The following is a 25690-nucleotide window of genomic DNA, read 5'->3' as shown; positions in this document are numbered from 1 at the left end:
CATGCACTTAGAAGGCTGTTCATCATCGTCGCAGAATACCCAGGCAGCATCTGCTTGGCACCAGCGGCATTCGGAATGTCTTTTTAAAATAATATTTTAGTGAGAGGCCCGGGAAACGCACAGTGGCGTGCGTGGCACTGCATGGTACTAACCTGTTACGCTGATACTGGCATTTCATGGGAAATTAGGGTATTTTCCTGTTTCTGAAATCAGAAAGAATTCTGGAAAGACATAGGATATATTTTATCGTTGTTTTCATTTATCCAGTGAAAACAATGGCAAGCACGTATTTTGAAATAAAACAGTATTTCTTGAGTTAATAAAAATGAAGAAAAAAGAAATTAATATTAGAACTTTGCCTTCACTCTGCTTTTCTTGCTTGCTTATACAATTCACAAATAAGGAAGAAGAACGTTTTTTTAACCACTCTTCTGAACAAAGCTGTCTTGCCCGTTGCTTACAAATCTTTTCGGGAATATTTTCCACCCTAGGTGGGGATTTTGGATTCGTGATGACAGATTCTGGCAGCAGGTTTCTGGAAGACATGTCTCTTTATCACACGGTGAAACCCCAGTACTTCACTGAATCGAGCATGCTATTATTTTGCTGTCATCAGAAAAGATGCCCACTCAAGAGAATAATGGGGTCCCAAACATTTTTTTAAAAGATCCGAGTAAAATGCCTGCAGGCACTTTTGCAGGCAGAAGTAAGCAAAAATGGAGGCATCGTGGCCCTTATCCCTTAAAACCATCAGGTAGCTGGCGAAGTTCAAAATGTATTGATGAAGTTCATGGTTCATCTTCTGATTTTTGGACAAGGAGTCTGGTTAAGAAAAGCAATGCAGTCCCAAAGGGACACTGCCTTCCTGAGGGCTGAATTTCCTTCTGTGTCAAAAGAAGGGGGCAGGCGCATGACCTCTAAGGCCCCTTCAGACCAAGAATTCTCAGCCCGCCAGCAGGGTTTTCCTACTTGGCCTTCTTCCCAGCAATAAAGTTGTCAGAAGATAAGGAGGGAGAAGGGTGATCAAATGACAGGTCTGCGTATATTTGAGGGGTTCATTCACTTTCCCCAATGTCTCATCCTCACGCAGAGCCCGGCAGAGTTCAGAGCAGTTGGTGCAGGGAAACAGAAACAAGCCTGACATCACAATGTCATGTTAAAAAAAAAAATGACAAGTCACTCCAGGTGTGGGTTTGTAGCATTTTCACCAACTGGTAACTATTTTCCTTCTTCCTTCTCAATACCTAAGTTACTAAGAAAACAATTTATTTGCCTAAAAATCATAACTAATGATTGGTATCTCTGATGCTGCTGTGTGGATGAAACAAGATAACAATGGATGGCAAACTAACACAGAGATGGGCGGTCGTAAACGATCAATGTTGGTCGGCTATTGTTGCACTGGTGACAGCTCACTTTTGATAATCCTCTTTAATTTATGAAGCAACTTCACACTATTTCACTTAATCCAATCATCCAGAACACATCTAATGAACGCCTGCCATGATGTGCCAGACCCTGTCCTGGGCACTAGGACTGCAACCGGCCGAGGCTGTTGTATTTAAGAATTTATGTTCCGGTGGCGGGGAGAGAAGCAGTAAACAAGAAGGCATGGTATGGTGAGGGGGTTGAGGCAGGTAAGGAATGGGATTTGTTATTGGACGTTGAGTCCTCTGGGAAGGGCTCTCTAGTAAGCAGACATTTGAGCAGATGCCTGAAGCAAGTGACGCATGAGCCCTGCGGTCGTCCGTGGGAAGGGCACTCCAAGTAGACAAATACAGCAAATGCAAAGGCCCTGGGGAAGAAAGGTGCCTGGCATGTTCGAGACAGAGAAAGGAGGCCCCTGTGCTGCAGCCAGGCAGGGGCTGGTGAGAGGCTGGGGAGGGAGGACTCTGTGGGACTGGGCCCCAGAAAGATTCTGGTTTTTCCCCTGAGACGCAATGCCTTCGCCTTCGGAGGGTCCTAAGCGCTAGAGACAATTGGTCTGATTTACATGTTAAAAAGATTACTCTAGCAGTAATGAGAATAGACTGAAATGGGGCAGGAGCAGAGCCAGACAACTAAGGAGGCCACTGTCAAAATGCAGACAAGAAAGCATCACTGGGTCAGGGGTAGCAGTGGAAGCAAGGAGAAGTGATCAGATTCTAGATCAACCTTCAAGGTAGAGCCAACAGAATTTGCTAGTGAGTTGGAGTTAAGAAAGGAGAAAAAGAGAGAGACCAATGATGACCGAGGCCGAGCTTCGGGGTCTGGCAATGGAAGATTGAGATGGGGAGACACTTACTCAAAACTCCCCTGTCAGGCAGATGTCATGAATGCACCCATTTCACAGATGAGGAAGCTAAGACCTTGACTAGCCCTGGAGAAAGAGATCCTCACTGACTTAAGACATAAATAAGGACTCGGCAAATGGCAGGGTCTCAGAAGCACACTTATCACTAAATTAGCAAAGTAGAAGATTTTTAAAATTCAGTTTTTAAAAAGCAGGCAATGCTATTTAATTTCTGAAGGTTTCTCATCGCTGTTAGCTGCCCACCACCTTCCAGGAGAGAAGGTAACTTCCCAAAAGTTGGCGCTTCCTGGCCTCCTCCCAGGGTTGCTCCTCCATCGCAGGAAAGGACTGGATGGAGCGCCTGCCTAAAAATACCAGATCCTCTCCCGGGGCCCCACACAGGCCAGGATGGAGGAGGAAGCTGAGTAACTCTGGGCATGGGGGGGGGGGCAAATGCAGGACTGCAGGGTCTGGAGGAGGAAATCTGCAGACACAGGATTTGGGGAACAAAAGAGAACCTACACGAACAGAGAACAGACTCACCCACCGAACTCCCAACCGTCGTCCGGAATCCCCCCTCACGTCACCCCCCCGCTCCCACCCCCACATATCGTGAGTTCTGTTCAAGTCCCTCGTTTCCACGGGAGGAAAGCAGGGCCCGGGAGGTGAGGGGACTTGGCCAAGGCCTCCCTCCGCCTGTGCAGGCTGAGCCGGCTCTGAAACCAGGTCCGGGTGAGTCTGGAGCCGGCCCTTCCCACGCTTCTGCGCTGCCTCCCAGGACAGATGCAGGACGGGGTGGAGGTGGGGTTGTCAGATGTGCCACGCGCAGCATGGCCAGTAAGTTAGGGGACACTGAGTTTGATCCAGCTTCAATTGTCCCTCAAAATCGCTACCACACAAAGTAAGAAATTTGGGGTGAGGGCATGAGTAACCATCGGACTGCCATCTTGCCAAAAATCAAAGCTTCTAACCAGTTTACTGGAGAAGAAAAATTCCTTCAGAACTGAGCTGCAGGGTACGTGAGAGCCCATTAGCAAGGACTGGAGAATCCCACAGAATTTCTCCAGGAGAGAACTCTACCTTCTCCACCCAGTGAGGGAGTCTCCAGTCTCCTTAGACGAAGCTGCCAAGAGGTTTGGTCCTCAGAAAAGAGACAGAACAGCATCAATCAAATCAGTATTTATTCAGTGCTGACATGCCCAGAACTGTGATAGGCCAGCAAGAAATCCTGGTCCCGGTCACCAATTTGTTTATAATCTGGCTCAGCAGAGATGGAATCACATAAAATGCTTTGTAAGCAATCCACTAAGGGTTAACCGAAGGCTAGCCCAGAATGGGTCCTTAATAAATAGTTGTTGCGGGAATTGTTTGTTCAAACCTGCAGGAGTTCAGATAGAGGAGAGATCTGAGGGCCGTGGAGTCCCGGGAAGGCTCCGGGGATCGAGGTCAGAATGTGGGATGTGTGCTGGATGGAGACGTTTTCATACCAAGGGAGAAGCATGAGCAAAGCTTTTATCGCCCCGGGTCCTGGGGAAAGTGGCTAATCCAGGACAACTGGGGAGCCTTCGGTCTCCGTGGTACACTGATTTCTGTTGTGCTGTGGGTGTCCCCTCATCTTTCTAATATAATGACCCACTGCCCCCCCAAATTGCACTTTATCCAAAGCAGAGACTGCAATATTAGGGGGTATTGGGAAATTCTGACTTACCTGCCTACTGTCGGAGAGGTCCTGTCACCAGATTCATGCGTCCTCTTCAGTAGCAGGCTGTGGTCAGCCTCTGCCATCTGCTGACACACTCCTTTCCAGCTGCGGTGAGGCAGGGGTGAGCGAGCTCCGGAAGGACATCTCCAGGGGCATTTCCCCTAACGCTGAAGAAGTTTGGGCTGCAGGGCCCTCACCAGACAGGTCCCTTCCAAGCACTGGGAAGGATCCAGGAGTGTGTTCATATGGTCACGTTGTTTGTAAAATAGGCAAAAGTAATATATTTTAAGTGCAATCAGTTAAGACCACTTAGTGTTTCCACTCCTACTTTTCTGTTGCTTCTGTGACAGGTGGTGATGGGGTAGCCCCGCACTTTAGAGATGAGGCAGGTGAGGCTATACGAGGGATGCATGTAGTTGAGGTGTAGTTGGAGATACCCACGTGGCCTGCAGTTACTTCTGCGTGTATTTACATTATTGCTAAGCCTTCCTGGTACAGACATGGCTTCTGGGAACACTCCCATCACTCTCCCGCCTGGTGGTGTGATGGAAAAAGGCAGGGCCAAAAGGGCTATCTCAGTATGCTCCTGTCCTATGGCATCTGTTACCTGAAGTACATGGATCGTGGAGGAGAAAAAGGGTTTGAAAGGAATGCAGCTAGAAGCTGGCCTGTGGAAAATTCTTCCAATCATCAGACATGTAAAGAGTAAGCCGAAGATTTGCTTCTCACTAACACCTAGTCAGAATGACCTGCTCCCCTGTCAAGATACTGGGGGAGGGAGGAGCACTAGATATACCAGAGTTTCATAATAAAAAATACACTTTTTTCCATCGATTTGGAGACATTTGTTATTTTTTCTAATTGAAATTTGTTGTGATTTATTTTCTCATTCTAAATAAAATTTTAATGTATTTGTATTTGTGATTTTTCCACTGTTTTCCAGAAGAGGGTATCCCACACTGTAGAAGCTCCAGGCACCACAAAATCTTGATCCACCTCTTGAACATCCATATTAGCTTATATGACCCGAAAATCCCTCTTGCCAGAACCATGGGAGACAATGATTTCTGTTTCTCCGGCAGAGAGGCAGTATGTTACAATGATTAGGGATAGGGATTCTGGGGCCAGAAGACCAGGGATCAAATGCCATGGAAAGAATGAACTACTGTGCCTTAGAAAGCCCTTCATAAGTGTTAAATATACCATTAGTGCTTTAGGCCTGTCAACTCATTCTGAATACTCAGATACAATAACTGCAAAATATAGAATTATAAGAAATAATGTGCAACTATGTTTTATGTACAGCAATTTTTAACTAAAACAGCACTTTAAAGGTAAAGAATAAATTGAGACTTTGTGCTCCTTTCATCTGTTTCAACCACAAGGTAATGTGAGGATGGAGTGCAAGTGACAGGTGAATTCAGCTGGAAAAAGGCAGCGTGATGGAGAATATGTGAAGGTCTGAGGTCCCTTCAACAACAGAATGATCCTCCTGCCCCAGTGCTAAGCCATGAGCTGTTAAGGGCAGTAACGGGTCTTCAGTTCACTAAGAGGATTTTACTGCCCCCTTGTGGAGGAGAGAAGTTGGTGCACCAATGAAGATGCCAGTTTGGGGAACTGATTTTTCTACAATCTTCCAGGGAAAAATTCAAGGAGCAGAAAGGTGAGGTTACTAACTGCCTGGGATAGTCCCATTCAACTTGAAACTCTCATTTACAGTTATTTCTGTCGTCAGCTATTTTCCTGACACACTTCAGAGCTGTCATCAAAGGCAGGAATTGTGTGATGTCAGGGATGCGGTCTTTGGCTGTTTAAATTTAAAAGAGGGAAGACAGGAAAAAGAAAAATCAATTTTGGATGCTAGCATAGCTACTAACTAAATGGAAGACTATGAGCAATTTGTTTAATGTCTCTGAGCCTCTGCATCCTCACAGGAAAAGGGAAACTCAGTGACTGAATCAGACAATGCGCACGGTAGGTAGGTACCAAGTGCTTATGTGGCTATCATTAAACATAATGACGTCACATTTACTCACCATCTCGATGCTCATTAGACAGTGACTTCATACTCCTGTTAGAACATGTTTTAAAAAGAGAGGAAAAAAATCTAGAAGTTTCTCTTCAATGAACAACTTCCTCCGTTGAGACCAGGTCTGACACAACCTCTGACAAGAGACACAGAGAAAACACTTCTTGTCCGGGAAGCTTGCTTTCCCCTGTGCAAGCAGAATTCCAGAAGAGGGGCCCAGAGAAAGCCACCTCCCTCCTCAGTGGGGCCAGCAGGCGTGTCCTTATCTTTGCATAGGAAATGCCTAAGGTCCCACTTAGAAGTAAATACTCTTTGCTGAGACTGGAAGGAGACAATGCCCATCTTCCCAACCTGTAGGCTGAGGTTCCTAATGTTTTGGAATCAGAAGCCCTCAGCATTCCTAGGGGGCAGTGGGGCAGAGGAGGGGCACAGGATGACGGCACAGGCAGACCTGCTCTCTCCCCACCAAAGGTACTAGGGGCGGGGTGATGCCTCCTCACTCTTCTCCTTTCTTTCCAGAGAAGGGGGGGCTGGAGGAAAACAGATCCTGAATTAAACTGGAGAAACTGGGTTAGAGGAAACCAACTTGCTTGGCTTAGAGTAACAAGGCCAGAGCCCCAGAATGAAGCTCACAACTTTCCAGGCAATCCTGACCTCCCAGCTCACCAAGTCAGGACAGCCCAGACTTTCCAGGCCATTCTCCCACGGTCCCTAAACTCTGCAATGATAACCTTTTCCTTTCTTAATCTCCCTCTACAGAGCAATTTTTTTTAAAGTTATTCTATATAGTAAGGTATTAAAAGTTATTATTATTAAAATGTGAGAAGTTAGGTGAAGACCTCAGGCATAGGATGCGTATTTTGTTTTAAAACAGAAAGGGGGTACCAATTTATATACGTGTGTGTTTTCTAATATTAAAATAAAAACAACGGAGGGTAAATAAACCAGGATACTCTTCACAGGGGAATGAAGGGTAGAAGGGACAGAAATGAAAGCTAGACTTCTTTGAGTATATCTTGTTTTGTGGAACTGACTTTGGGAAAATGTACATATTTTACATAACTTAGAATAAAATTAGATAAATTAGTGAATAAGGCAATTCCTAACTTCCAAAAGTGAAAGTAAACCTGTGTAACCCAGTTGGTAGCATAACTACACAGCGAGAGCTACTCCAAGAAGATTTAAAACACAGTAACTTGACTAAAACAGTCCCAGTGGGATATACTCTAACGTTAAAAAGAACTGCAAAAAAATTCTTTTTTAACTGTTTTCAGAAATCATATTGCTGGCGATAGATAATATTGTGATACTGCAGTAAAGCAAATACATCTATTGAATGGTTGAAAGGAGATGTAGATATAAGATCAATGAAGCTAAATAAATAGCCAGCAGTCCTGAATTTGAATTGGAAGTTTCAGTTTGAACACATGGTATATTTTTTCTTAAAAAGTTCTAGCTCTTTCCACTCAAAAGGTCGAGAAACAATGGCTAACCCAAAAGGACTGACGCTGCTAACGCCCAAAGTGTGGCCTCTGTATGTTCTGTATCACTAAACAGAGTCAAGACTCCTGAAGAAATGTTTCATTCCTGGTCTGTGCAGGAAATGCGCAAGATGAGACTGAAAATACTTTCATCTCAGAAAGCAAGGAGGCTCTCAAAGATGAACAGGTTTGTATCAATAGACCTCAGAGGCCAATTTGAGTAACTTTTCACTGACCAAAGATGTGACAATGTGAGCATCAATGAGGACGATGACTGCAATATATTCAAACATATAAAATGTTTAAATCCGTGAATTTATATTATAAAAAACGTATTGGTTATCTTTGGAAGATGCTAATCAATTAAACCAGAAATTAGTCCCTGCCTTTCTATTTTAGCAGGTCTTAGGAGTAAATATACCATGCTGAAGCAAAGCCCAGCTTCACTGTAACTTTGGGGGAGAGGGACCATCTGATGGCTGGGAAGGTGGGGGTAGGGGGACTGAACAAATCCTGGTTAACAGGTTAGACAGGTTAAGATGATGCCATGACTCTCAAACCAAACTTTCCATTTCCTAGGAAGAGCCTTGGCGAGCAGGGACTATGCACAATACTTGTGGGGATCACTAATATTTCCTTTTTAATTGAAATACAATTCACATACCCTAAAGCTCACTTTAAAGTGTACAATTTAGTGATTTTTAGATAGTTGTGCAACCATCATCGCTATCTCATTCCAGAACATTTTCACCATCCCAAAAAGAAACTCTGTAACTGTTAGCAGTTATTCCCCATTTGCCCCTCCCTCGTCACTGGCAATCACTGACATCTACTGTCTGTATGGATTTGCCTCTTCTGGACGCGTCACATAAGTGGAATCATACAATACATAGCCTTTTGTGTCTGGCAGTTTCTTGAAAGGCAAAACAGAGTAACCTATGCAGCAATTTCTACCTACTTACATACCCAAGGTAAGTGGAAACATATATGCCAGTTTGCCATATGTAGTGTCTTCCTTAGTGAGGTTTCTGTTCAGATCTGCCCATTTTTTAATTGGGTTCTTTATTTTCTTACAGTCAAGTTTTAAGGGTTCTTTGTACATATTGGATATAAGTTCTTTATGTGTTTTGCAAGTATTTTTTCCCAGTCTGTGGCTTATGTTTCCATTTTTTCAAACAACGTCTTTTTAAGTTTTCAATTTTAAAGCCAACTTACTAACCTTTCCTTTCACATACCATGCTCTTGGTGTTGTATCTAAAAACTTATAACTAAACCCAAGGCCACCCGGAATTTCTCCTGTGTTATCTTCTAGGAGTTTTATATTTGGCATTTCATAGTTAGCTCTGTGATCCATTTTGAGTTAACTTTTGTGAAAGGTCTGTCTGTAGCTAGATTTTTTTCTACATGTATATATGCTCAGTTGTTTCTGTAACATTTCTTAAAAAGACCGTCTTTTCTCCATTTCATTGCCTTTGCTCCATTGTCAAAGATCTGTCGACTGTATTTGTGTGCATCTATTTTTGGACTCTGTTCTATTTGTTCAATCCATTTGTCTGTTGTTTTGCCAATGTCACACTGTCTTGATCACTTTTTTTTAGACTGAGATATAGCTTATGTACAATGTCTTGACTACTTTAGCTCTATAGTTAAGCCTTGAAGTTACGTAGTGTTTGTCCTGCAACTTTGTTCAGTATCGTTTTGGCTATTCTTTTACCTTTCCATATGAACTTTAGTATCAGTTTGTCAATATCCATAAAGTAACTTGTGGGGATTTTGTTTGGGACAGCATTCAATCTCTAGATGATGTTGGGAAGAAGCGACATCTTAACAATACTGAGCCTATCTATGAAAATGGAATCTCTCTCCATTTACTAAATCTTTTTAAAATTTCTTTCATCAAAGTTTTACAGTTTTCCTCATACAGATCCAATACATATTTTGTTATATTTATATCCAGATATTTATAATTTTTTTGGTGCTAATGTAAATAGTATTGTTTTTAATTTCAAATTCCAATTTTTCATTGTTGGTATACAGAAAAGCAGTTAACTTCAGTACGTTAACTTTATATCTTGCAACCTTGCTATAGTTATTAGTTCCAAGACTTTTCAATTCTTCAGGAATTTCTACATATAGACAATCATGTCATCTGCAAAGTTTTATTTCTTCCTTCCCAATCTTTATACTTTTATTTCCTTTTCTTGTCTTACTGCACTAACTAGGACTTTAGTACAATGCTAAATAGGAGTGGAGAAAGGGGACATCTTTGCCTCATTCTCAGCCTTAGGGGGAAAGCATCTAGTTTCTAACCAATAAGGAGATGTTAGCTGCAGGGTTTGTGCAGATGTTCTTCATCAGGTTGACAAGGTTCTTTTCTATTCCTAGTTTGCTGAGAGGTCTCATCATGAATAGGTTTTTTAAAATCACAAATTGGGATTTTGTCAAATGCTTTTTCTCAATCTAGTGATATGGCCACATGATTTTCCTTCTTTAGCATATTGATGTGATGATGGATGTTGGTCTATAGTTTTCCTTTCTTGTAATTGCTTTGTCTGCTTTTGGTATTAGGGTAATGTTGGCTCTGCTTCTATTTTCTGAGATTGTAGAGAATTGGTATGATTTCTCCCTTAAACCAGTAAGAGCAAGGAAATGGATTCTCCCCAAGAGCATCCAGAAAGGAACACAGTCCTGCCAACAACTTGAATTTAGTCAAGGAGACCCGTGTCAGACTTTTGACATCCAAAATTCCTATTGTGTTAAACCCCTACATTCATGGTAATTTGCCACAGCAGCAAGAAACCAACATAGTACTCCTGTACTATAACATACACATTACAAGCATATAACCTTTCTGAATTTCATTCTTCAATATGGTTTGGTTGTAGTCAGTAGCCAAAAGCTCTCTGATTTGATTGTTTCTCTATTTTTCCTATTAAATCAGGGTTAACTCCATCTACAAAAACTTTTTCCAAACTGTATGTCAATGTTCCACTCAAGATATTAATTAGTGTTCTGCGGAAATAAAGAAGAGAGAAAGGAAGTTAGGTTAATGGACTTAAATATATGAGAAATAATATTTATATAGATTTGCAAATCTGCCTTTCAGAAAGTTGTCTTATATGAGAATGCAAGGACCTGGTATGAAGGGGTATTTTAACCATGAACGCATTACATCTGACTAGAGTATTTCCCAGCAGTCCTAGTGACATGTCATCAACTCACGGATTGATGGTCACTGTTTCAGGTCTTATCTTTTCATATCATGTTTATCATCTTTTCATCCTTAAAATAAATTTATCAACTAATTTTGTTATAAAGAGAAAAACGATTAGCCACAAGATCATTCTTCAGTAATTTATCTGAGAGATCAGTTCTGGTGTTCTAGTTTAATTTATGCACTCATTCTGTTTTATAAACTCCTATCACTGCTCTGCAATGCACCATTTAAAGTTTCCATTATTAGTAAGTTTCAGAAATGCTATAAGACTAATAAATAATTTTAACTTCTGTGAAGGATGAATAACTATCAATGATAATAAATAGAAATCAGATTTTCTAAAATGGTTTTATTTTAAAACCTATACAGAGTTTCAATTTTAATAAAAAATATTGCCATGAAATATCTAATACAGCAACAGAAATAAACCCCCAAAATACAGTTAATTAGAGGTTAACCAAAAATAAATTCACAATTTAAAAGTTGGAATACATATGCTTTTTTCACATAAACAATTTTGAAGGATTCTGTTTCAGATGGTTTTCCTCTTAAACATCCGAGATAACAATTCTTAATCTTTTGAACTAAAACTAGACAACCTCTCAGTAACTTCACAACTAAGTTCTTCTATTAAGTTGAAAAATAAAATAACCCCCCTAAACCTTCAATTACTGATTCAGTCACAAAATGCTAACAAAGCCAAATAAATCATTGTTTTCAAATGTATACCCATCAAAAATGAAGTCTACATCTGGGTTGTGAAGTGTAATAAACTTTTTGTAGAAGAAGTTGAATCTTCATGACTAGTTGATTTATTTTCTATCAAGTTTATCCTATTCAGACTACTTTTACAATATCTCTTAATCCTTAAGGAACATGAGGTGTTAACACAGGAAAAACGTCTTTGGCCCTATGGACAGAGGTACCTTGAGTGTAAACAACTGCAACGGGAGCCTCCCAGATGTGGGCACTCACGTCTCACACAGAGTTGGAGATACACTTCCCTTGTTTCTCAAAGGCATGATCATTTCCTTCCCAATAATAAAAGATCTGATGTACTGAATGTTTTCAAATGCCATATGACTCAAAATTCATGCATACATCTATAAAGAATAGTTTCAAAAGATCAGAGAAAAGCATTATATAATGATATAGTATCATAGGCTTTATTAGTGGTAAATGTTTGCATTCATTTTTAAAAGCTTAGCTCTTGCTAAGCATTTATTTAAACAAAAGTTAATACGCAGGACCCATCTGCCATCAAAAACTATATTCACAAACAAGACTTTAAATTTAATCAAGTGGAAGCTAAAAAACACTGGGGAAAAAAAACAAAGCAAAACGCTGCTAAGAGTCACGTAAGCCAACTTCTATCACTGAATATACTGTATTTAGAATGACACAAGCATACTGAACTGAACAGAAAAATCAATTTTGTGGATTCAGTCTAAGTAAGACTAACTAGCATTAAGAACGTCATGCAATTCATGATTTTCTCAAAAAAAATTTTTTTTAACCCAATCACTTGAACAAAAGATCTTTTTTTTCATTTGAGGGGAAGACAATCTGTGTCTACCAGATTCTCCTTTTACACTAAATAGCAAACTGTATGGACTCTGGCTCCTCTTCCCAGATGCTACTTACACATGACTTTGCATAATGACTTAATGTAGAAGTACTTTTCTAGTAAGTGTCATAGCCATAAATAACCCTTTTTTGAAAAAACAAATATCAAGTACAAACCTAAGACAACTTCTTTTAAAGGATTCCCCAAACCCAGCACACAAGCAGTATCGCGATTACACAAGCTAAGTAACACGGCTTATGAGCTTGTGTGTGCTGATACACACACACTAGCGATCACCCTCTGTAAAGTTTTCGTAGTGTTGCCAAGTTAATAATTCTTTCAAGGCACTGAAGAATTATGTAGATGGATTTTCTCCAAATATAATTAACAACTGCTTAAAGTAGTAAAAAGCCCTGAGTCAGAACTTTCAATAGCTTCCTAACATTACAGATTTCAGACAAAAATGGCACATTTGTTTATTTTATAGAAAACTACAAGACCATTTGGCTTTTTGGATGAAACCATGTTTATGAAACAAAATCAAATAGACTGCACAAGAAAAGTAAAATATTCAGCAATATAATCTTTCTTACACACTAAGTGTCGATTATAACTTGTCATTACGGATTTAGGCACCAAATTCATGTGGCAAGCCACCGTTTCTATACCTACTGCTTCCTCAACAAAATAAAAATCTCAATTTTAACCTCAGGTTTTCATCTCCTTCTTAGTCACAAATATGAATAAATGCTGGAAAAGTAATACTCTGACAGAAAAGGAGGTGGAAAATGTCAACGTAGCAGTTACATTAATTCATCAGTTCTACGACCTAGTCCGTATTTTTATACTCTGGTCTGACCCACTATTAACCATTTATTGGCAAATTGAGGCTCAATCTAAAAAATTTTCCCTCTCACTGTAGCAAAGCAATGTACACATGAGACAGCATTAAACAGTTTTTCCTTAAATTTAATGTTCTAAAGAAGTACAAATGTAATTATTAATACTGTTACAGTTTTATATATATGTTAAAGTTCCAAGGCTATATATGATTATCAAGTAGTATCAGTAAGCATTCCTATCATAATATTCAAGCAAATAAAATCAGGTTGCCTTTTGAGAGAAAAAAATATTCTGAAACAGTTACAAGTAGACTTAAAGACAACTGACATTTTCAATAACAAGGCACACATAATTTGTGAAAATCTATTACCTTTCCAATTTAGCACAAATTCAAAGCTAATCTAATTTTATTGTTTAAAATGTGTTTCTCCCCTCTGGCTCGAAATGAAATAACAAACTCTTATAATTAACAGATATTTAAAACCTACTCAATTATGACTGACGATAATTGGGAGAGGGGTAAGAAATTCTGTCTATTCCAAATTTTAGTAACTTGATGTTTACCATAACTTTAGATCTTGCAAACACAAACTCTCAAGATAATTCAGGTGTTTCTTAATTTAATCAAAGTTCTATTCCACTAGGGGGAGGTGGGAAAGGGGAGTTGTTGCTTAATGGGTATAGAGTTTCAATTTTGCAAGATGAGAAAGTTCTGGAGGTCTGTTTCACAACAATGTGAATATACTTAACACTACTGAACTTAAAAGTGGTTAAGATGGTAAAAAATATGCTTTTACCACAATAAAAAAATGCAAAAAAATTATATTCCAAAATTCAATTTTTATACAAATTATTCCTATAATATTTTAGACACTCTGAGAGGATAAGTGCTTTTCCTTTTGAATTTTTCTAAAGCAAGCTGTATTAAAGTTTATAATTTCCAAAGCAACTGTTAATTAAACTACATCAAAAACTGACTGAAAGACCCTCTATTCAATTAAATATAATCTCTACACTTACTGCTTTGATAAAAATCTACATGATCCCCTTTTCTCTAAACTCAAAAACTGACTTTTCTTCCTTATTTGCTGCAATCCCCAACTGTCCTCCCTTTCCAACCCCATCACCAATTCTCCTAGTTCATAAGTTTAAATAATTCCTAGTCCAATAGGGTCTAAAATTCATAATAAACAAGAACAGCAACTGGGCAACACATAACTATACAGTCTATTTCTACTATGTAAAAATGACTCAGCAAGCTTTGAAACCTGAATTGGACAAACCTTAAGCAGCATGCATTGCAATGTGCTAAAATGCTCTTACAGGCTAAAGCCATCAAAGATATAAATTTAAGAAAATTATTTTCAATGTTATCAATTATTTTATGCCTCAGTAGCTAACGGTCAACTTGCAATGTTTAAAATTACAAATAACCAAGTACAATACGGACAGCTAAACTGAAACACTTGTGTGATACAATATTCCTATACTAATACAAAATGATCGTCTCTTGAAAAACTTTCTTGCTCCCAACAAAATTAAACACATATACAGTATAAGCAGTAAGAATGTTAAATTATGTGAAGAAAAACTATCAGAATAGCACCATCTGGTAAGTTGTGTGTATGTCTTGGTAACAGAGTTGACAATGTTAGAAGAATAAAAGAAAATGTGGTAGGAAATGAGGGGTGCAGAGAGGGAATTCAAATACTACTTAATGACAACACTTTGAATCATTAGGGAGAAATGTTCTCAGTATATTTAGATCCCTTCTTTTTGAAGAGATTACTTCAAATGTGCAATGGCTGCATAATAAATTCTGTATGTACTAAGACACTGACAATTTTTTCAATGTTATCTAGCCCCTGACGCTCAATAAATATGTTTTTGAATGAATGCATGTCGGTTCTGTTGTTTTTTTTTAAATGATTCTAGGAAAAGCAAAAGCTCTCTTGAGGCATAAGATAACGAGATGATTACAACAAGGACACATCCTAGTCGGGAAAGTGCTGCTGAGACATAAATAAGAGGTAGCAGTTTCACAGAGTTAGAGGAAAGTCACTTAAACAAGTAAGTTCTTAATCTTATTCTCTGTCACAAACCCAAAATACATTTAAAATAATTTTTCAGGTCCTTCAAAACATGAATAGAGAAACATTTTCTATTCACTAAACAAATTTCCAAGTGGTACAAACACAGAAAATCCACATGAACCTAGCACTATAATTACAGTGACTTTTGACTTTTGCCATAGTTTATAAATTATTATGTTTTTAACATGGAGGAAATAAACTAGTCTGGAAGATGAAATTGCCTTTTAGGGATATAGGTTTAAGCACTGCGGCTCAGAAGACAAATAAAAAGGATTTAAGTCAAGTAGAGTCGTGACCGTACTGACTGGCCAAACGGTCCACGAGTCAGCCAGGTGCCCCCGCCTTACAAGTTCATCTGGTGGAAGAGAGATGGGCAGTCTGTAGCGTGGAAGAAAAGGAAAATCCTGACTTTCACTGTTTCCAAATTTGAAAGAGAACCATCTCTTTATATGAACATCATCAGACAGATGTCCTATCTTTTTATAACTTCAAAATATGGCTTAAAAAACAGCCTCAGTGGCCCTTTGTTACGTAACTGAGTAGAGTCAATATAAATTCTCAAATTTAAAATTTATAAAAAATGTACTGTTCTAAATGGTAAATTACTCAGCTAAACACAGGTATGGAACTACTGAGACTACACTCAGCCAGCGAAGCGCACCAATGTTTTCACCAGGATTTGCAAAGGCATAGCCATGAAATTGCCAGAAATAGGATGTTATGAGGGCTAGACTTTGTACTTTCAAATTTAGTTGTTGCAGCACAAAAATTGAAATAAGAACAAGATCCAAAGGGGAAAAAAACTGCAAAAAAGATAACTATCCTTAGGAGTGAACGTACATACAGTACATAGTAGATACTATCGTAAACAGCTGATATTTTTATAATCTAGTAACAATGAACCCCAAAATACTTATATTCATGTGTATATTCATACTACTGAAAGACTACTCATTCAAAGGAGAAAAATGTATTAGATGCTCTAGAGTCGAAGTTTGAGTTAAAAAAAAAAAAAAAACCCACACAGGTAATCAGACATATTTCTGTAAATGTCCTAGTCATTGTTTCTGAAGTAAATGTTTATCACTGGTTATGTACTGTCTTGGATACTGCTGGCAGTTTAAATAATATCCTCATCATCAGGTATAAAGACAGACTGCTCTGCTATCTGAGAGATCATGGAAGCGAGGCCTATGATGAAGGCAGAAAGAGCAACACTGGCAGAATTAACAGATACGGGGAAGACAGGCTGCTGCCTCTGGGCAATGCATTATCCTTCTCCGATCACTGGGGTGCTGCTATTTAGCACATTAGAAAAGCTAAATTGAACCTCAGAGCCCCAAAGAGGACAATACCATTTCACCAGTCAGATCAAGTCTGGATAAGTAATCACAGGGGAAACTGAGGCATGCTTTTCACAGACTTTTTTTTAAGAGCTGGCTAAACAAAACAGTGTATTAATTAATATAAGAAAGGCAACTGGTAATGGTGAGTTAACAGGTACTCTTTTATTGGACAACCTCCCCCTGCAGTTCCCCACTATGACTGCTTATTTCTCCTTTTCATGTCTATCAGTCATACTGAAACTAGCAATCTGATTCAAGTTAAGCAATTTTCCTTGAATCCAGGAAATAAATGCAAAGTCATTATTCTCTCACCCTATGTTTTCATTTACTCTAAGAATTCAAAAACAATCATTGGGATAAACTGCACATTATCTTAAAAAGACTCCTCTGTTCAGTATTCCCTTAACCACATACAGCTTGTACTACCATTTTATTATTTCACATGCATGACATAATGGTTTGACTTGCCCCTTTCATTTGATGCATGACTTTTCTGAGTACCTGTGTCAACTCTCTGGGTAAAATCATGATAAACTGAAAGTCAGCTGAGCATAAGGAAGTGTATCTTTTAAGGTCAAATTTATTAATTCTCTTATAAGAAAATGCAATTAAAAACAAAAATAACAAGAGATCCTTAAAGGATTTTCCCCTTTAGAAGCCAAAGGTAAATTACCTATGAATTACATGAATTTGATGTTTCAAATGAAAAGGAAAAAAAACAAAAACAAAAACCAAAAAATACGGGTCCAAACACTGTTTTGTAGAGTTTTTTGTTGCTGTTGTCTGGTACATTTATAGTCAAATTACACTCTAGTAAAGAAACTATGATATTAAAAATTAATCATTAGAACCTTCAACTAGCTTAAGAGCTAAAATCTCATGACTGAATACTTTAGCTAACAAAACACACTGAGTTTCTTAGTTAATACAAAAGAATCCTTCGTTCAATAGCCTTTCGACAGATAGGACATTCACTCATTCGATCTCCACAGAGCTGGCACGTTCCATGGCCACAGAGGAAAATCATGTTCTTCAGACGATCCAAACACACAGGACACATTGTCTGGAATGTGAGATACAAATAAAGTAATAAATGCTGAGACATTTTGTATTTTGAAAGTGTAACGTGACAACACTGTAACATTAATTTTCCTTTGTTGCTTTAGTCAAATAATCTATTATTGCTTTAAATTGAAAAAATTTTTAAAGTTATAGTATCATCCGTAAAAAATGGAAATATTGCTTGTACTGTCAGATCAGTATAAAAGGTACTATATAAAATAAAATATTACATACAATAAATCGTACATAAAATTTAAAATGCAAAAGCCAAAATCAAATATGAAATGGGAAGCCCCATTCAGTCTGAACTAAGACTCAGATTCCCCAACCATAGGTACTATGCTGTTCTTACATGAAAATAGCACGAGAATCAGGGGCAGTAGAGAAGAGATGCTGCTAATAACACACGCCAAGCATCACGTAGACATGATACAATCTACATCACTCAGTCCTGCATCACTCCAACTTCAAAAAAGAGGACACTGAGGCTTCAGGGGATTAAAAACTTCTCTAAGACAAGCCCGAATGTGAACTCAGGTCCACGTGGCCCCAGATCTCTGGCTTTTAGAGGTTTTTTTTTTTTTTGGTTTTGGTTTTGGTTTTTGAGGGGGAGGAGGTAATCTGGTTTTTTAATTTATTTTTCTGTTAATGGAGGTACCGGGGATCGAACCTGGGACTTTGTGCATGCTAGGCACACACTCTACCACTGAGCTATACCCTCCCCTCTCAGAGCTCTTCCTTTTAAACATGCTGCTGCACAGCATTCCTATCATTGCAGATCCCTTTAGTTAAAAACAATTAACTTCAGTTACAATTTAGGAGTATACCTCTGTGAAATTATCAGGAAAATCACATATTCACTCACAAAGCACATTTTTACATTTTATATTTATAAAAACATATCTTACCTTAATATACTATAAAATTTCATTCCGAATTATACTTTTACTAAATAATATAGAAATGAAATAATTAAACAAGAATGTCTAGATTAATAAACCAGGCCCAAAGCCTATATGAAGATGTAGTTACCAACTTTGACAATACCAGAAATCACTGCAAAGAAAACAACAGAAAAAAGGAACTGTAGTCTAACTTGTTGGCTTCATTCTTCGAAAGTAAATTTTCACACTTATCTACCTTAAAGTTTTGAGAAGCAAAGCTGGAGAAAATATTTTCTTAATTTTAAAGAGCTAAAGCAGTTTTTAAAAATTAAGTTAAAATAGTCTCTTTCCATTAAACTTTCAAGAGGTCTATGTAGTTAATTAATAACTATTATTTCCAAAAGTAAACACATCTGTGCAGCCTGGGTTAAGTTACTTTAGATTAATACACTCTTAATAGCACATAAAATTAATTTTCACCTTTTAAAGAGATACTGGGGTAACAGAAATATTGGAGATTTAAAATTTAAAAAGAGATTTATTCAGATGCTTTCTCTTAGTACCTTGAAGGGGTCCCTGAAAGAAATTATAACATTCCACAGAAAATAAGTTTTAAATGTTTAAATAACTTTAGTGATGAAATATGGTAATGAAGATTATTTAAGAAAACATTTCTTCAAATGGCAAACTTTGGACAAAGGTACAGCTGAATTATTCTTTTAGGTTCCTATTTAATAAGGTTCAATAAATGTCATTACTCATTAAGAGAAAAACTGTAATTCACAATTAAGAGATAAAATGCTTTCACAGAAGATGTGTCCAAAAATCAGTTTTACCGTTCAGTTTTACTGATTGAGATTCTAAAGAGCTTCAAAATTTTAAAACTTTTTATTTTATATTAGAATGAGCTAAATATATTCCTACATTAAGAATTTATAAATTCATATTTACCTTAACTTATTCACTATATAACAAGTATCACTAGGTGCTAGATTTCAAAAGAAAAACTGGCCCAATTATAGACTGTTCATCATTTCAGATGCGTGTTTAAATTCCTAATAAATATATACAATTAATTCTAATTTAGTTATTTCAAGAGTCATTAGGTATCCTGGGTCACTACCTATTGATTATGTTACTTTCTCCTAAACTCAAATAGAAAAGACAAGAGTGTGACTCTAACAACTGCGTGGCAACACTGATGTGATGGCCAAACTAGAGAAATAACACCCTTTGCTGCTCAATCTCTGTAGTTTAATCAGATTTAATTGCTGGGTCAAATGGTAAGATAAAGGGGGAAAAGAGTTTCTTACTTACCATATACCTACAAGTTTCAGGTAATTTCTTTACTTTTACTGTTGCTTTCATTAAATATTAAGTAGATGTAAGAGAGTACTTCTGCTGGTATATATAAGATATAAAGAACAACATAACCACCACCCAGTTTAAAGCATGGAATTCTACCCTTTCTTTTGAAGCTCCTCCAGGTATCCTCCCCCAGCCCTCACTGATGACTCCTCTGAATTTTGCATTTATCTTTCCCTTGCTTTTCTTTATGGGTGGGTGTGTGTGCGTGCGTGCGTGCATGTGTGTGTGTGTGTGTGTGTGTCCATTTCTCCTTTTTATTGAAGTATCATATCTTCAGAAATGTGCACAAATCATAAGCGTAAAGTTTAATAAAAGTTCACAAACTACTCAAATGCATGCGATCACTTACAGCATGGAGTTTATCAGTACTCCAGAAACTTCCCTCATGCCCCCTCCCAGCCATCCTAGCCAAAAAAACCCCACCACCCTTGTTTAAACACCATCTGTGTGATTATTTTTTCCAAGTTTGCATCCCCAAACAATATCCTATTTAGTTTTATTAGACAATGACAATTTCCAAAGTGTTTTACTAATTTACACTGTATGAATTATGGCTGCTACACAGTCTGCCTAAACACTTGATACTGACAGTTTCTAACATTTTCGCCCCTTAATCTGATAAGTCGGAAAAGACACCTCATTGTGATTTAGCATTTTTTCATGTTGACCCTTGGTTATTGGTGTGTTTCCTATTTTGTACAGTGCCTGATGAAATCTTCTAATCAGATTTTGTCTACTGCAAATATTCAAATACTACAAGTGATACACAAATATGAACCACATTTACTACAGAAAACACTAGTAATTTCATAGAACAATATGAAATGCCATTCTTCAAGTCACTGTCACCACGGAGAATCAGTTACCTGCTCTTTAATGTCCTGAAGCTGTTGCTGCAGCTTCTGCACGTCTGCGTTGACATTGGTGTTATCCTTATCCTTCTGTAACACGGGGATGTTCCCACTTGCTATAATACAGATAAAACAATCTTACTGTTATGACTGTTTTGAAACAAGAATGATTTTTTATTTCGAAAATTATTAGTTTTTTTATTAAAACCACAAAACTATTATTAGAATCCTCTTAAAAAATTTTTTTTCATGTGGACAACAGATGTAGCAGTGACATTTGTTATACTCCTTCATTTATAATCTTCAAAAAGAAATAGGTTTACACATTAATTTCTAGTTATATTTAACTCAGCCAGACAATAATCAATGCAGACTTCCGGGTTTTCCAAGGCTCTCCTTGTAGTTACTTGTTGTTACTGATCTGAGATGAGGACCTCTGTGAAAGAAAGGCCATGATCTGCTAAGTGGTGGGAAATTTTTTATTTCACTTTTCGTACTCTCTAGATTCCTGGTCTTTTACTCTAGTTAATCTGTCCCTGGGATTTTTATCTTGCTCTACTGGTGATAATGACAAAAAGTCCTGAGCAGAAGTGACTACGCTAATGTTCCTCCTCATCTGTACACAGAACAAAGAAATAAAGGAGACCATCCAGCTTACGTCTTTTGCAAAGATGAAAAATATTTTTACACAGCTACACTACAGTTGACCCTTGAACAACCTGGGAGTTAATCAACAAATAACTCACAGAGCCCTCTGTATTCACGGTTTCTCCACTTTCCTGGATCCAACCTACCACAGACCTTGTAGTAGTCCTGTAGTGTTTACTACTGAAAAGTATCCAAGTGTAAGGACTCTCGTAGTTCAAACCCACGTTGTTCAAGGGTCAACTGTACTGAAAAGGTTGAAGGTAAATAATTTACGTTTCATCTTTCCACTTGTTCACTGGACTACACTTCAGTTTATCTACAGTTACTCTGTCACAAATAATTATTATTCCACAAAATACTTAAATGTACCAGGTAAACCTGTTACGTAAAGGAATGAGGTTAACACTTGTGTAAACTGAAAAAACAATTTACAATATGGTGTCCTCCCCCAGTAAAATATACCAAATTTCATCTTTAAAACAGCAACAACAACAACAAAAAAATAGCCAGCAAATTTTCCTTAAGCAAGAATACTACATCAGAAATTAACGCAACATTGCAAACTAACTATGCTTCAATAATAAAAAAAATACAACAATATTCTTTATATCATATATGGAGGTTTGTTAAAAGACTAATGTTTAAAGTTCTAGAATCATATTGCAAGCTAGAAAAACATAATTTTAGGTTTCTTACAATGTAACAAGTGCAAAACCCTACCTGGTTCTTACAGATTCAAGTCACATACCTTAAGTTTTACAATGTGACAGCATACTACGAGATGTCCATGAAAGTCCCAGCAAGAAAGCAAAGTAAGAAACTGCTTAGGAAAACCCACTTACAGATGTCATCAGTGGCATCCTCTGAACTTTTCCCTCCGCAGCACATGATGAAGGGCACTCTTCGCTCAACCACTGCCCGACACTGCACACACTTCTTCATCAGGCTAGCACAGTCTGGGGACAGCAATGGGACACTTCTCACCAAAGGGAATGAGAATAGGGTTGCCTTTCTCTGCTCTTGCAATTTAAATTTAACACTGAGATAAGTATTAAGTAAGTTATATCAATACGCAATTCTACTTTCTTAAAACGTTATCAACCTAAGAACGTATACTTTCCATTGGCAGCCTCTAGAATAGAGTCCATCATTATGAAAATAACATTTTCTAGTACAATGAAATAAACTGTGGAGGGGGTTTCTAAGTGTTTTTAAAAGATGTAATATAAATATCTCAAGATCTTAATGCTTGAGAATAAAGAAGGGAGATACCTTTCATAAATTTAACTACTACAACAAGAATTACAAGGTTGCTCACATGGAACTTTTTAAAAAATACCTTCTTTTGTAAACAGCTTACCTCTCAAATTCCTAAAATATGTTGAACAATTCTCTTCCTTCTATTAAACTGATGTAATCTAACAAAGAAAATGCTTAGTGACTGTTTTTTAATGTAGCAGTAAGGAAAGTATCAAAAATTTATCATAACGGACTATCTTTCTCATACCTATATGTCAGAAGAGTGTTTCCCCATTCCAAGAAATACCCAGGCACAATGATATGTTATGGATTATTAACACTACAACTAAAGTTATCAATTAATTATGAAATAACACATAGTGCTTCAACACATTCTTTCCCATTAGCATTTACTATGAAAGTATACTACACATCTTAGCATATGTACCAAGTGTCCTTGTCACTTGAAAAACAGGCAAAATAACAAAAACTGCGGCAGGATACCTAATGAGAAGATAATAACCTTAACAAAGCACAAACCCACCGAGTCATATGCTGCCAACAGTGCTTACACTGGTGGGCAGCGAATCGTTTTCAAGGCTGATCTTGTCCGAGGCCTAAACAGAGATGGCTCTGATCCCAGCCCAGGCAAGATGCACCAGGCAGGAGCTAATGCTGGTAGGTATCTATCTGGTTTGGGACTTCTCTTCAACCTGAGGGCAGATTTTTTTCCTTGAATTTAAAGGATTAACTTAATTGTCTTAGTATATAATATGTAACCACAACTATATCAAATCTTTAACTATCAAGTTAGGTTGTTATATTGTTTATATACAATCTTTCTTCAGTCCCTCCAAAGGGGATATAATTTCTCCTTCCTTTGCTCTGTTAAGCCACCTTATACTCTTCAAGGCTGCAGTACTCTGCAGAACATTACTGTGACGTGGGACCAGACTAACAACTGTGCTGTCCAGTTTCCCCTTGGGAAAAGGGATGTTCTCCATCTCAACTTCATCTTCCCTAGCAAATAAATGTTTACCAATGTGTCTATAAAATGGAGAAAACAATCTACTTCTTAGGTTTCTTGTGAAGATAAATGAGGAAATACTCAAAAAGAGATTAAAGTGCCTGGTATGAATTAAGAGCTCAGTAACAGTTAGCTGTTGCTCTCGTTACATTTTAAAGCAAAAAATAATGTAAAAACTTTGGGAAACTCCTGGGGGAAATGTTACATTAAGGTTCTAGAATCTGTGTTATCAACTACTAACTTTAACCAGCTTCCAAGTCTTTGAAGGTATCACTTTTGGTCTCTGATGGGATCAGCAAACCACACCCTGCAACCAGTCACCTATTTTTGTAAATAAAGTTTTAATGGAAACAGTCTCCCAAATTTGTTTACACCTTGTCTATGGTTGTTCTTGTACTACAATGTCAAGGTGAGTAGCTGGAAAGGGTTGAGTAGTTACTACAGAAATCATGTGGCCCACAAAGCCAAAAATATTTATTATTTGACCCTTTACAGAAAATGTCTGCTAACCCCTGGGCTATGAAAATTTACATAACCTAAGCTCTTTTTACTTAAGACAGAATTCTTTCTTCCTGCCCTCTGACAGCTGATAACAGCCATTATACCAGTCTTTGGTAAACAGAAACAATTACTTATGCAGAATGTTACAGGAGAAAACCTTGATCCTTCCTTAGCTGGTGAGCTGCCTATCAGAATGAAAAAAAGCATCAACACTTATAAGCAAATCTGTGCTAATGAGATTAACCTATCATACAATATGTTACTTTAATCAAATACTGTATTAAAAATCAACACCTAATTGACTGAACAATTTCATAACAGGAAATACCATGCTTTACCGTGCACCCATTTAAGTGAAGTTGTTAAACTTGTTTAAAATTCTTCATTGCCAAGTAAAATTTAAGCAAAGGGAAGAGGAGAATATTAATTAACTTGAAAAGAGTAAGGGGGATCATATAAAAGCAAAGTTTAAAACTTCTCTTAAACTTTAATATTATCCTCACAAAGAAAAGATTTCTAGAAGCTCTCTTGACACAGAGGTGAAGAAAGCCAGAAATTACTGCCCTAAACGGCTGCTGCGGCGGTTCCGCAGTGAGGAGAGCACGCGGGAGACGTAATGTAAAGGGGAGGACAAATGAGGACGCGCTAATTTTATACGTGAAGAAAGGCTGGACTAAGTGTTTCAACATTCATTGTCGGAAATAAACTTCTCCGGTGTGTGAGAAGAGCGCACTCTGTGCTGATACAGTGCAGTGAGAAGAGGAGCTGGCAGAAGGCAGTGCCTTCAGTCTCCCTCCCACTCAGGGGGAGGCAGGGAGGGAACAAACGGAGGGTTCTAGAGGCCCACCAACCCCTCTGCTCACCAGTTATTTTTAAAAAATCGAAGATATAATTTGTCTCACTTTCTATTTTTATAATAACTCTGAGGAGGTTTTGCACAGGCTACTTACTCTCACAAGCACACATGTGTCCGCACGGCTGAAAAAGAACAGCTGCTTTCTTGTCAGAGCATACCACACATTCTTCAATCTGCCAGAAAGAGGTTACAGTGCAAGCGTGAGCATCTACAAATAAATCTAGTGACTCTAACAGCTCCTTTTGTATCCAAATGTATTTCTCCTCTATAAGGAAACACTCCCAGCACAGAGGAATTTAACACACACTTCTCCTCTGTCCTCTGCTCTCTAAGCTACTCGTTTTCAAATCTTTAAATACCCCAGCTAAACAGGTTCTATTTCCACTTTAGTCTCCCTACCTAGTCAGGGACACCAGACTAGACTAGATCAACTTAGCCTCCGAAATGCAAACTCTAATGGGGCTGGGGCGGGCAGGGGAACAGAAAGAGGAAAACCCTGGGAATGGGTGGCTGAGGGACCCAAAGCCTGGAGGGAGGTACACTAATTTTTCACAGCTCCCAACAAAGTTTTTCCTCTCTGATAAGGGAAGGGCTGGGGATCATGGCTCAATTTTAAAGGTATGTGAGTCAGCTACCTGGCTGGTTAGTAAGCTAAACAGAAAAGCGGGCGCAATCTGGATGAAAAAAGAAATGAAAGTCCCAAA

General features: G+C 38.0%; 1 protein-coding gene across 1 annotated transcript in view; it reads right to left on the bottom strand.

Annotated features, from left to right (window-relative positions):
• Positions 1-11030: 11030 nt before the first annotated feature.
• The window catches only part of MIB1 (MIB E3 ubiquitin protein ligase 1), a 93739-nt gene continuing 79079 nt past the window's right edge, over positions 11031-25690 (bottom strand). Inside the window, exons 18-21 of the mRNA XM_010958051.3 lie at positions 25081-25159; positions 22206-22319; positions 20731-20831; positions 11031-17613 (exon numbers count right to left, since the gene is read on the bottom strand). Of these exons, the coding sequence (XP_010956353.2) occupies positions 17473-17613; positions 20731-20831; positions 22206-22319; positions 25081-25159 (435 nt within the window). The 3' untranslated portion in view covers positions 11031-17472. The remainder of the gene's footprint in view (positions 17614-20730; positions 20832-22205; positions 22320-25080; positions 25160-25690) is intronic.

Source organism: Camelus bactrianus, chromosome 24, assembly GCF_048773025.1.
Source record: "Camelus bactrianus isolate YW-2024 breed Bactrian camel chromosome 24, ASM4877302v1, whole genome shotgun sequence".
Lineage (NCBI taxonomy): Eukaryota > Metazoa > Chordata > Mammalia > Artiodactyla > Camelidae > Camelus > Camelus bactrianus.
This window is presented reverse-complemented; position numbering and strand designations above follow the sequence as displayed.